Source organism: Carcharhinus amblyrhynchos, chromosome 30 (genome assembly GCF_965287045.1).
Source record: "Carcharhinus amblyrhynchos chromosome 30, sCarAmb.v2.hapA, whole genome shotgun sequence".
Classification (NCBI taxonomy): domain Eukaryota; kingdom Metazoa; phylum Chordata; class Chondrichthyes; order Carcharhiniformes; family Carcharhinidae; genus Carcharhinus; species Carcharhinus amblyrhynchos.
Window position 1 is genome coordinate 24,259,807 of NC_137353.1, and position 12,127 is coordinate 24,271,933.

The 12,127-nt window shown below is 40.7% G+C and overlaps 1 protein-coding gene across 2 annotated transcripts in view; it reads right to left on the minus strand.

Annotated features, from left to right (window-relative positions):
* Positions 1–1,287: 1,287 nt before the first annotated feature.
* The window catches only part of pdpn (podoplanin), a 33,900-nt gene continuing 23,060 nt past the window's right edge, over positions 1,288–12,127 (minus strand). The window contains exons 2-4 of one of the 2 annotated variants that reach the window (XM_080215336.1): positions 6,449–6,643; positions 5,511–5,628; positions 1,288–2,508 (exon numbers count right to left, since the gene is read on the minus strand). In XM_080215336.1, the coding sequence (XP_080071462.1) occupies positions 2,502–2,508; positions 5,511–5,628; positions 6,449–6,643 (320 nt within the window). In that variant the 3' untranslated portion in view covers positions 1,288–2,501. Of the gene's footprint in view, positions 2,509–5,506; positions 5,629–6,448; positions 6,644–12,127 lie in introns of those variants that run through there. The other variant, XM_080215337.1, reaches the window with a different exon arrangement.

Below are 12,127 nucleotides of genomic sequence, written 5' to 3' on the forward strand. Positions count from 1 at the left end.
CTCTTCCGTACAGTGTGTGGTTTGAATCACAGAGTCAGTGGAGCTGGCAGTTCTATTGATTGTTGTCGTTCAGCAGCAGCAACACCAACATGCAGCTGCACATGGGCAGGTCCAACGCCCTGCAAAAGAGGGGAAGGCTACTGATGGAGGAAGTTCAAAGGAGACTGTACCCACCATTGATCTACCATCGGAGAGCATCCTACCTCCAGGTGTCAGAGGTACAGTGTTAAAGAAGGCTGTGCCTATTCTGAGAGATGGTGGGCAACCTATGCCAGGTGATGCAAGAGTTGGCACCACATGGACTGGTAGGTCATCCATTGCCTTTGGCCCTGAAAGTTACAGCCGCGCTGAACTTTTATGCCAACGGCACGGCTTGTTTCATGGCTACTTGGGTGACCTGTGTGTCATCTTCCAGTTAGCCACATAATTGCATAAAGTTTGTGAGGCTCACCTGTACATACTTTTCTCGCTGGAACCGACACTTTTAAAAAGTCAGAAAATTTTGCTCAGCAGGTGAGTTACCACAAATTTCCAAATCTCTGACTGCTTTGCTTCATGGTCATCAGTACTGATTCTAACATTTTATTCCATATATATTTAATTAACCAAGTTTAAATTTCCAGATGTTGTGTGAGATTTGTACTGGCTTTGATCATTAGTCCATACTTTGGGATTATTAGTCCAATAACCTAACCTCGATGCTGCTGTACCCCAATAAATACTCATGTGAACATTAGTAAAATAAATGTCACCCCTTTGGAAATGCTAGTAGCAGAAAACTGATTCAGTTTGGAAGTGTTAATAGGAAGGCTCTCCCCATTAGAAATGTTAACAGGAGATTTGTTTGAGGAAAGCAGCATTGATTATTATTCTATCCAGTTTTTCTTTTTCTCCCACCTCTGCTGAATGCATCAACTCTCTAACTAAGGTACAGTTCCAACAATGGTGGAACCTGTCCTCAGCTGGTATGTGCACACACACACACGCACACACATCTAGCAAGGGTTACTGGGAGGAATCACGTAAATGGGAAGGATTTTCCATTTAAAATGCATGGACTGGAGATAAGTGTTCTATCTCCAGCTGCTTTTTTTTCTGTAAATCTGGAAGTGCTAAGGCCAGCAGTAGTAACCTTGCCTCACTGCTGAAATCAGCTAAGAGTACATGTCAGGCCTTGAAACTGGAATCATCCTTGTATGTATCTCAGAGACAGGCTTCACTGAATGACCATTAGTTTTATTATTTAACCAATGTTCAGAAACAAATAAAGAACAAGGTGCATTTTGGTAACAATATCTTTAATTGGTAAAAACAAAAAAGCACACATTATAAAAACACTGTTTTGTTGAAGGTATCTTGTGTTATGGCAATTGTTTACAGAAGAATGGAAAGTTATTCTATTCAAACACTTGTAAATATCAGTGTCCCTTACACTTTCTAAAGCAGGGTTATGACTTTTCATGGAGTCCTGCAACAGAGTCAGTCATTTATAGATTCTGATTAATGGATAGGAATATTCACAGAGAGAAGACTAGTGACAATCCGCCACCCTGCTCGTTAACTGAAGGGTCTAAATTCTACACGTGTATGTGGAAACTGTTTCCCCCCCACCCCCAAGTGACATTTCCCACAAAAAAGGAACCTAGAAGAATCTCCAGTGTCTCCAGCCACTGAGAGCTTTAACCCAAGGCAGATAAAAGTGCTTAAAGACATACCCATTTGGTTCACTCTCTGCTCCGTGTGCTCCACACCAGGCGGAACATTTATCAACAGGGCCATCAGAGGATCTCCAGGCAGTTGACTAAAACCATTGGGATTAATTATTGTTCAGCAAGTTCTGGGAATCACAAGTCTGCTGTCATTTTGACAGCTTGCCACTGGAGAGTATTCTCATCTTCACTTCTCATCCAGTGACAGCATCAAACAGTCCCAGGAGATAAAGAATATGCCAGATGCTTTTCAGACTTCTGAATGGTCATCCAATAATTCCCCCCAGTGACCCAATCCCAGCAGAGCATTACAAGGGTCAGATGAAGATAGCAGCTCTTGTGGCCAATTTGATCCCATTCCTTTTATAATACAAATGCTATTCTTTCCCCAGCACAGCATCAAGCTGTTCCTTAAGTGTCCAATTCCATTGGAGTAGAGAGAATAAAGGTAATAGAAAAGAAGAAAAATATCTGGAGGAAAACTTTAAGTTCTTTGGTGAACAAAGCCCCCAATTATTCCATGTAAAATACATACAACTGGGCTTGTACTAAGTGACAATCCCCACCCTCTCTCCTCCATTCCTTCCACTCCAAACATAAAGTAAATGATTTCAGCCCTTCAAGAGCAAAGACAGATTTCAGCCAGCTCTCATAGTCAGACATTGTTGGATCCAAGAAAAGTTGGCAAAGTGCGACTCAAATTTTATTTCACTGACTCCAGTTGTCCTGATATAAATGACTTCATTCTCACTTCAGAACCACCAGATAGTCACCTCTGCTCATCTAAGCAGCTCAGGGCCTGTGAACATTTAGAAAGGATTGCATCAGAACAATATAACAATGCACAGTGTCAAATCTTTATCTGTATAGACCCTCGCTATACATAGGTTAATTGATACCATAATGTTCAACCGTATTAGTTCCACAGCACGTGAAAAGTTATGGGAGGTTGGAAGAAAGAAATAGCATTCATTGTACACTTGCACTCCTGATGGGAGGAGAGCATGCTATAAAAATCAATATGTTCTAAATTTTTCTTTAAGATTTTCCTTTTCTAAATTTTTCCTTACTGTTTCCTTCTCTTTAACCCTATCTTGATGGTGATCATTCTGGTGTACTGTTTCACAAGTGACAATGACCTCTATTAGTAGCTCATTTGTTGCTAAAACCTTCATTCATGCCTTTGTTACTTCTAAACATTACAACCCCAATGCACTCCTGGCGGGTCTCCGATTTTCTACTCTCTGTAAACTTGAGATAATCCAAATCTCAGCTGTCTTGACTCAGACCAAGTCCCATTCATTGTCATCCAGTTAACTCCCAGTTAGACAATATTTTGATTTTAAAGTTTGCATTGTTTTTAGATTCCTCCCCTATCTATGTAATTCCCGATAGATCTATAGATATCTGTGCTCCACCTTGAATGTAAATTTAGGCCAATCACAGTGGCTTCAATTTTCCTTTATTATGGAGCAAATCTATCATTTCACCTTCAGTGTCAATGAAAGACAGACTTTCATCTGTCTTTTCAGACACAGACTGTCCTTTTCTGCAGCTGCACACCCCCCAGAAACTCTTCTATTTCATTAATGTCACCGTGTTTGCTCCAGTCCCTCTATCTCTGACCTCTTGAGTATTCCTGATTTTAATTGCTCCACCACTGATGGCCACACCTTTAGTCACATAAACCCTAGGAAATTCTATCCCCACATCTCTCCACCTCTTTACTTCACTTTCCTCCTTTAAGACCTTTGTTAAACCCTACCTCTTAGTCAAAGCTCTTTGTCATCTGACCTAACATCTCTTTATGCGGTTCAGTATCATACGTTGTTTTATAGTTCTCCTATGAACGTTTTATTACATTAAAGATACCGTATAGGTAAAGGTGATTGTTGTTGGTTTCTCACCATGGTAGTCACTTCTCATGTGTGAGGCTGGACACTGGTTTGTAAGGGTGATATGGTTATTTGTGTCAGCATAAACAAACCTAATTCTTTCTTCATTCTAAATCCAGATGTGCATTTTCATACTGGGGATTGCTGGACAGCAATCAGCAATGGGAATCCAGTCAGTCAGTGCTGATGTTTGTGCTCCACTTGAGCCTTCTGTCATCTTTCCTGATCTAAATCTACCATCATAACTCTCTATTCCCCACTTTTTCATACATTTGTTAAATGCATCTGAACTATTCACTTCGACAACTTCCTGTGGTAGCAAGTACCACATTTTCACCATTATTTGGGTAAAGAAGTTTCTTTGGAATTTCCTAGAGGATTCCTTAGTGATTATCTTACATTGATGGCCTCCAATTATGCTCTTCTCCACAAGAGGAAACAATGGGTGGGATTTTATAGCCCCACCCGGGCAAGGCCAGAAATACTTGCCTGAGGTCATCGGAGATTTCTGTTGTCGGACCCAATTCTGTGGCTGGTGAGGAGGTAGAGGAGGTAGACTTCCAGCCATTCTCTCAGTATCCACTCTATCCAAATCTTTCATAATTTTAGGACATCCCCATCTTTTTGCAAGCCTGTTAATCCTTTCACCATTTCACTTTTACTTGACCACTTACTGCAATTCAGGGTCGCAGGGAGTGGGAGCCTATCCCAACAGGCACTGGTAACTAGGCAAGGTACATTCAGGACAGGACACCAGTTCATCACAGGGCACACACTCATATGCAAATTAGTGTGGCAAATCCACTTAACCTGCAAGTCTTTGGAGTGTGGGAGGAAACCACAGCACCCAGCGAGAATACACGCAGATGCAAATTATCTGAGTTGAACTTCCTATGCCAATTATTTTCCATTCTGTGGGCTTATCAGTGCTCTCCTGTAATTTGTTGCAGACTTCCTCAGTATTGACTTTATCCCTGCAATTGAGTGTCTTCTGCAAGTTTAGAAATTGTGGGAGCGATTCTCCCAAAAGCACTGAATTGGTGGGAAAGCTGTTCCAGAACGCGACTGTTCCGACAGTTCAGTTTCTCATTCGAATCTCCCCACTCTGCGCACTGCAGAGCTCCCAGTTGTGAATCTCAGTACAAATCCAGGGGGTGGAGCTTATTCGCGCCACAGTTTGACAGTCCTGGAACTCAGTGCATGCGCATTGGCCCCTATCTGTCAGTCTCCCTGTTTGCTGGCCAGCTCAATCTCTGGCCTGCCCGAGACCCTCACCGTGCTGTCCCTCTAGCACCCCCCATGGACCGATTGCGGCCCCCACAACAATTCCCTGGCCAGCTCTGACACAACCCCTGTCCCAGAGCGCCCCTGATGTCCAGCCCATTCCCCCCAGCAGTGGCGATCTCCCCACCCCACTTTATTCCGGCAGACATCCCGCCCCTGTTGATGCCCCTGGGGTCAGACTCCCCCAGGAGGCAGACCCCCACCCAGCAGACCAGCAGACTACCTGAATAAAGTACTCCTGGCGGGGTAGGAGATTCAATCGGGACCGGCAAGTTCCCGAAAATGACATTTATAATATATTTAAAATACATTAAAAAAGATCCAAATTACTTACCTGTCTTCCTGTTGGTTTTCAGCATGGTCTGGTCTCCAACTGTTCACCGGCTCAGGGAGATGCGCGTGTATTCCCAGCACATGTGCAAATCCCGGAACAAGACTGGCAAAGCACATCTACCACCCCGACCCACCAGAAAAGTTGCGGGTCAGGATGGGAGAATTGGACCCTGTATTTCTAAATGTTCTGTTGGGTCTGAATGTTTTGGCCCATTGGATCTAAGGTAGAGATCTTTTTGTACTTCTGGGCCAGCATTAAACAAACGTCACCAAACAATGATTTACTTACGAGTAACCACCGGACATTTTCTTAATGATGACAACAACAATCGTTAGGACGATAATCACTGCTACAATGGCACCAACTATTATCCCAATCAGGGTCAGCATTTCTAGGAAGTCCTTTCCTGGAAAGAAGACAAAGAAATGGTGTTCTTAGGTAAATTAAACTGTGGCTCATGTTTTCATCATGTTATATCTTGTGACTGAATTAGATGTGATCATTAATCTGTCCAAGGGTTTTCATTCCTATCTTGTGCTGACTCTTTTTTTTATTATTTTATTCATTCTTGCTGCTAGAGTATGTCTCCACAGGGACGTGCCATCCTCTGGTACCTCCCTCAAGCAGCCATTCTTCAAAGGCGCCCATAGTCAGAGTGTTGTTAGGCTTTTCCGCCATGTGTGGCAGTACTGTCAAACCTGATTCTACTCTTGGCCAATGTCCGCACACTCTCTGTCCAAAAGTGGTTGATGCATGGAGGTCAGGAGCAGGTATTCTGTCTGATATTTCCCTCCGTAACCTTCAATGGTTCTATATCCTATTGCATACCTTTTAACTTATGTCAAGGCTTCTGACTTAACGCCAAATGCATTAAAACGTTCTGTGCAAAATAAACCTCATCACACTTTCTCTCCATTCTTTGAGTCAGTCTATGCTCCTTTGTGACCGATTCACCAATTATTTACTGTCTACCTTTGTAAAACATTTTGAAAAATTAACCTTCTTTTGAATCCTCCTTTAACTTTCTGTTCCACTAAATAAAACATGTCTTGAACCTTTGTTCATAGTTCCAATCTCTCATTTATGGTATCATTGTAGTGAGATTGCAGTGTGGTCATACTACTTTTTATTTTTATATTCTGTACTTCTTATGAGAAAGACTAGCATTTCATTAACCTTTTTTTAAGCTGCCACGCTATATTATGCATTTCATTTGAGAAAAGTACCTTCGGCGTCATCAATGTCAGATATGCCATCTTCAGTTGAATTTGATTCTGTTGAAGTTGCAGTACTGGATTCATTGCTGTCTTCATCAGTATCAATCCTTTCGCTCCCAGGTACAGAGGTTACAGACAATGCAGAATCGTTTTTGTCTTCAGTTCCTCCTAATGTTACTAGTTCACCTTCATCTGAAATGTTATCTGCAACAGGAGGTAAAATATAGAAACCAGTTAGCCATTAGCGTGCTCCTTTCCCACTATTGTGCAATCAACCCTATCAAACACCCGACACATTTAATTTCTTTCACAACCTATATACACACGAGAAAAATATTGAGGATGCTGGAAATCTGAAATCAAACCAGAAAATTCTGGAAATATTCAGAAGGCCTGGCAGCATCTATGGAGAGAAAAACAGAGTTAATGGCCAAAATTCTCTGGTCTTGCACACCCTGTCACTCCTGTTAGGGAGAACGGAGATTTTGGCATTCAGCCAAGTCTCCATTCGTTGCAACTGAACTGGAGAATTTTGGAGAATTCCAACCAACATTTTAGTACTGATGAAAAATCATCAACCTGAAACATCAACTCTGATTCTCTCTCCACAGATGTTGCCAGGCCTGTTGAATACTTAAGTATTTTCTGTTTTTATTTCATTTACTGTTGACCCTATCAACTATTCAAACTCTTCCATTTACACTTCTTCCACCAGATACCCTACCAATTGCTCAACCTAATTAATTTAATCCTTTTCAACAGGCAATGTATGATCTACCTTGTTAATCACAAAACTACACACATTTGATCTTTTCCAATGATCATTGTTACAATTATGAGGTTTATACAGTTGTAATGTTGGCAGTGTGTCTCTAATTTAAGGTGAAGTGAAGGGGTCATGTGATCCTGTTCTGGAGTTTGTCTAAACAATAGGTTGTTCTAAATTAATGAAAGGCATAGTTATTTTGCTGGGAAGTAGGTCTAAGGGCTTCACACTTGCAGACAATGGCAGAAGCATTTGTGTTTACAATGGGGATTGTAAAATCTATCCTATCAAGTCTCGTACCCTGCTGATTTAATCTGATTCTACAACCCATGCATAGACTGTCCTATTAAATACCTGATATGTTCATTTAATCTCCTTGGATAGATAATATACATTCTACTTTATTCCATCCAGTTAATGTTTTGAAGGAGCCCTGTGCTCAAGATCCAAGAGAAATAACTTGGTATATTTACATCATCTGTAGCCCACAACTTTTAAAAGACTTGGCATGTCACTCCTGGATCCTCTTTTCAGTTCTTTTTTCTTATAATTTAGTGATTTCTTGTCTGAATTTTCATTAAAAAAGACATGTATAAAGTGGGAGCAATGGATTGATAAGCTTTCGAAGGTGGAATGTCCAAAAGCAATTGTATTACAGATATTTCACCTCTGTTATCTCTATAAAATGTTAGAATAATTTACTCCCACACACATTCAAATACCATTAAGATGTTCCCCAGTAATTGAGTAGCATTGTTTATGACACTTTTACTGCAAGTCGTCCATGAAGAGTCAATAATCATATCCAGATCTCTTTCCATTTCTTGGTTTGCGAAGAGATATCCTGTCCCTATTTTGGGTACTTCTTATTCCAATGTACATTGTCCTCTTCTATTTATGCAGATTCCCAGGGTTAAAGGTATATGCTGATAGCTGTTTCTGCTAACTGCAAATAATATGCAGTTATGGCATGAGTTACAAAAGAGTCACTGCAAATGTATTGCTCTTAAGAAATATTCTTGACATTTTCCATTTTAATTAGAGCTATGGCTTAATTTATAGCATTCATAACCTGAATTTTTATGGTGATGGAAGGCCTGGATGGCACCAGAGCCCCAAATCTGGAAGTCCTGCCTCCATAACTGGCATCCACCATTTTCACTAGGGGCATATGTTTCATGGAGGTAGCACATTTAAAAAACAGCTGTTTTCACTCAGAAGCAATTCAAACCGTGGTTTCTGAAACACAACTCATGGGATTTGTGAATTGAAGGAGAAGGTCTAAACCTATCGATGTTCCACAGAAAAGTCAGGTACTGGTTTTGGATTGTTAAGATTGGACATGAATATGCGTAAAACCTGGATAGGGTCTATTAAGTCATTTAAATCCTCTGCTCTTTAAATTTTGATAAGCAACCAGCTATGTTTCTCAGTGATAAAAAATTGGTGCTTGCAATTTCTATAGCTGTTTGTTGACATAAGCCTGATGGCTATCATTGTTGTATTAGCACCCATAACTTATCAGTTTCGTAGTTTGTAAGTTTATAGCTTGATTGACAGCTCTAAGTGGTTATTAAGGATACAGAGGGTATGAGGGCGAGAGATAGTGGAATGGAGCATCTGAGGGGCCTTAGGAATATGGGTTCATGGATTAGCATGAGTTGAAACTAGCATAGAGGCTATAAGTGGTCATGGAGGTGGGTGAGGGGGCAAAGTTTAAAATGGAAAATATGAGTGGCCAAAAGTTGGCATGGAGCATATTAGGGGCTGTTGGGGTAGATGTGGGACATGAGTTAGCATGGATGGCACATGGGCAGTGTGTGGGGAGTGAAGAGTGTGAGGGTCAGAGCTAGAGGGCCTTACTGTTTTTGTTATAGCTGAGGTGAAACACAGAGCAGCAATGGTGGCTTTGGCACATGGTAGTCTCTGTGGTTGACTCTCACTGTTTCCAGGGGTGATGGGCAATGCTTTTTAGCATTCAGCCTACTCCTAGACTAATTCCCATTCGGTCTATTCCCAGCATTCAGGGAAGTTTCTTTCAAGTTGGATTACAGCGTCAGAAAATTTTCCACATCTGCATACCTGATTAAGGAGTGAAAATTTGAGCACTTGTCTGCTAGCCAAAAGATTGTGGGTTGGAGCCCAACTTACAGAAACTTGAACAGAAAATCTAGGTCGGCATTTCAACTTAGTGCTGAAGGAGTGTTGTATTGTTGAAGGTGTTCTTTCTGATGTTACACTGAGACTCTGCCTATCCTCTCAAGTAAATGTAAAAGCTCTCATGGTATTATTCAGAGAAGGGCAGGGGAACTCCAGACATCATCCTGGCTAATATTTACCATTCAAAATCATTTAAAAAACACATAAGCCGGAATTTTCCGGCTGCGCTGGTCTAAAAGCTGGAAATTCCTGTCCGACTGTCAATGACTTTTCACATTCTCCACAACCTGCCCTCTAATTTCAAGTGGCAGGTGAGATGGGAGAATTCCAGCCATTAATTTGCTGTTGTTTGTGGGTGCTTGCTTTTACAACAGTGGCAACAATTCAAAAATACATCATTGGCTATAAAGCCCTTTGAGATGTCCATGTGATTGTGAAATGGCCTATTTAAATGCAAGTGCCTTTTTTTTGGTGTTCAATTTTGTTGGCTTGGCACTTTGGTCAGATACAGGCATGCAAGAAATCCTCCACACTGCTCAATGTTTGACTTTGTGTGGAAACCTGTGAATGAATGGGTATCTAATGCAGGTAAGGGAAAAAAAACAGTATTTGCTATTTTTGGCTCTCTGGGATATTTTCATAGGAATTTGGGGCTTCAGTTTTATTGAATTATATCCTGATACAGCCAATCCAAGACCAGCAGAGGAATTGAGCTAATCAATGGAACCTGTGATGAAGGATAGCCACCGAAGATGCAAAGGCATTGTTTCTTGCAGTTTAATATGGAACGGTAGCACCTGTGTCTTTGTTAAGTAGAGATATTGAAATATAGAATCATCGAATCCCTACAGTCCAGAAAGAGGCTATTTGGCCAATCGAGCCTGCAGTGACAATGAACTGATGGATGGCAGAACAGGCTCAAAGAGTTGAATGACCTCCTCCTGTTCTTATCTTTTTGACTTTTCAAGGAGATCAATAAAAAATTTAATTGCTGCAATATATATTTTGTGTTCAATACTATTAATTCAATAAACCTGCCTAGTGCTTTATAGCCATGAAATCTGACAAAGTGTTATTGTTCCGGCCTACTGAAGACAAGAAGATTAGAGGATGGTATGTGATATATCCCAGCAAGCCAAGGGCAGTAACAAGACATTTCTCTTTCACACTCGGTCTTGTTAAATTTACCTGGATATTGGACTAATGAACTCATGCATGGCTTAGAGAAGAAACAAAATCTGTCTACAGAAGAGGGAACAATTGAGCGTCCTAGGAACTATCTACTATACATAAACCCTAAACATACCAATCTATCAGTGATAAAACCAGTTCTGAGCTGTTTGTCAGAAATAAAGTTTCCTGGAAAAATAGTTTGCCAGGTCTCAGGGGATGGCTTCCTAGACAGTTTATTAAAAGGGAGTGGTGAAACTACTCCAACAAAGAGAAGACAAAAGGAGCAAATTGATTTAAAAAGGAAAGAAGAAAGGACCCATATTTCTGTAAAATATCATTAAAATTGTCGACTCAGTACACTTCAGGAAATATTTTTTATTTTTACACCAGCAGAACATGTTATGTGTACATTTTGGATAATGACTCTCCTGCAACTTGTTTGTCCAGAGGTTGCCATATCTCCAAGGTTACAAGACCTTCTCACACACCTTCTACCTGAGGTTTTGATGATGGCACTCTGGCAAGCAAACAGTATTTCTGCTAGTCATTTTGTCTCACTGCCAACAATGGCTGATCTGTTGAACACCAGAAGACAATTGTATGCGTATTGGCCTAGACAGACACTGAGGTGCCAGAATGAATTTTGGAATTGTGACTTTAAAAAAGCAGTATGTTCGCAAGCTTGTAGATTCAGCCCATTATAAACAAGATGATTTGCACTGCTCCAACAGCCCAAGGTAACTGCTACAGGATTACTTTAAGCAGTTCTTCAATATAAATAGACCATAAATCAGCAAAACACAAACAGGCCAGAGTCAGAGGTGAATACTTTGGATCAGAGAATAAAGGAGAGACAAACCAGACACAGACACAGGATTCCAACGATAAACCTTTTCCTAATCTGAGTACAAACTTTGGAACAAAACGTACTTTTCTGTGAGGAGTGTGAGGAAGAATCCATACTAAAAATGAAGAGAATAACAATATACTGAAAGCTTCGGCAGTAGAGAGTAAGACCTGAACTTTAGCTGCAATTAGGTTCATTCAGCTTGAAGCAATTTGTTCCTTTGTTCTAGATTCTGGCCTTTTGGTGTGCCTATCTTGATCTTTGTACTTCATTTTTGCTCAGGCTACAGTTGCTTTGGGAATAAGATTAAAAGTGAATTTTGTTTCGGTGAAGCATGCAACAGAATGAAACATTCTTTTCATAGTTGAGAAGTTTCCAGCTTGTCAGAACATAAAGAGATGGTGGAGGTAATGAGGGGTAATTCCATGATTTGCAACAGAATAGAGAAAGGAGAATATAGGAAGGGACGTGCATAATTTATACCAAGAGGGCACTACCTTCTTAATAATCCTCCACCCTTATCATCCTGCCATGCCTGTGGATGAGCAAAAATTTGCTGTCAATTCTACTTTTGAATCTTTGCATTCAGGCACCGTAAGACCATAAGATATAGGAGCAGAATTAGGCTATTCAGCCCATTAAGTCTGCTCTGCCATTTGATCATGGCTGATATGTTTCTCAAACCCATTCTTCCACCTTTCTCCATAACCTTTGATCCCTTTACCAATCAATAACCTATCTA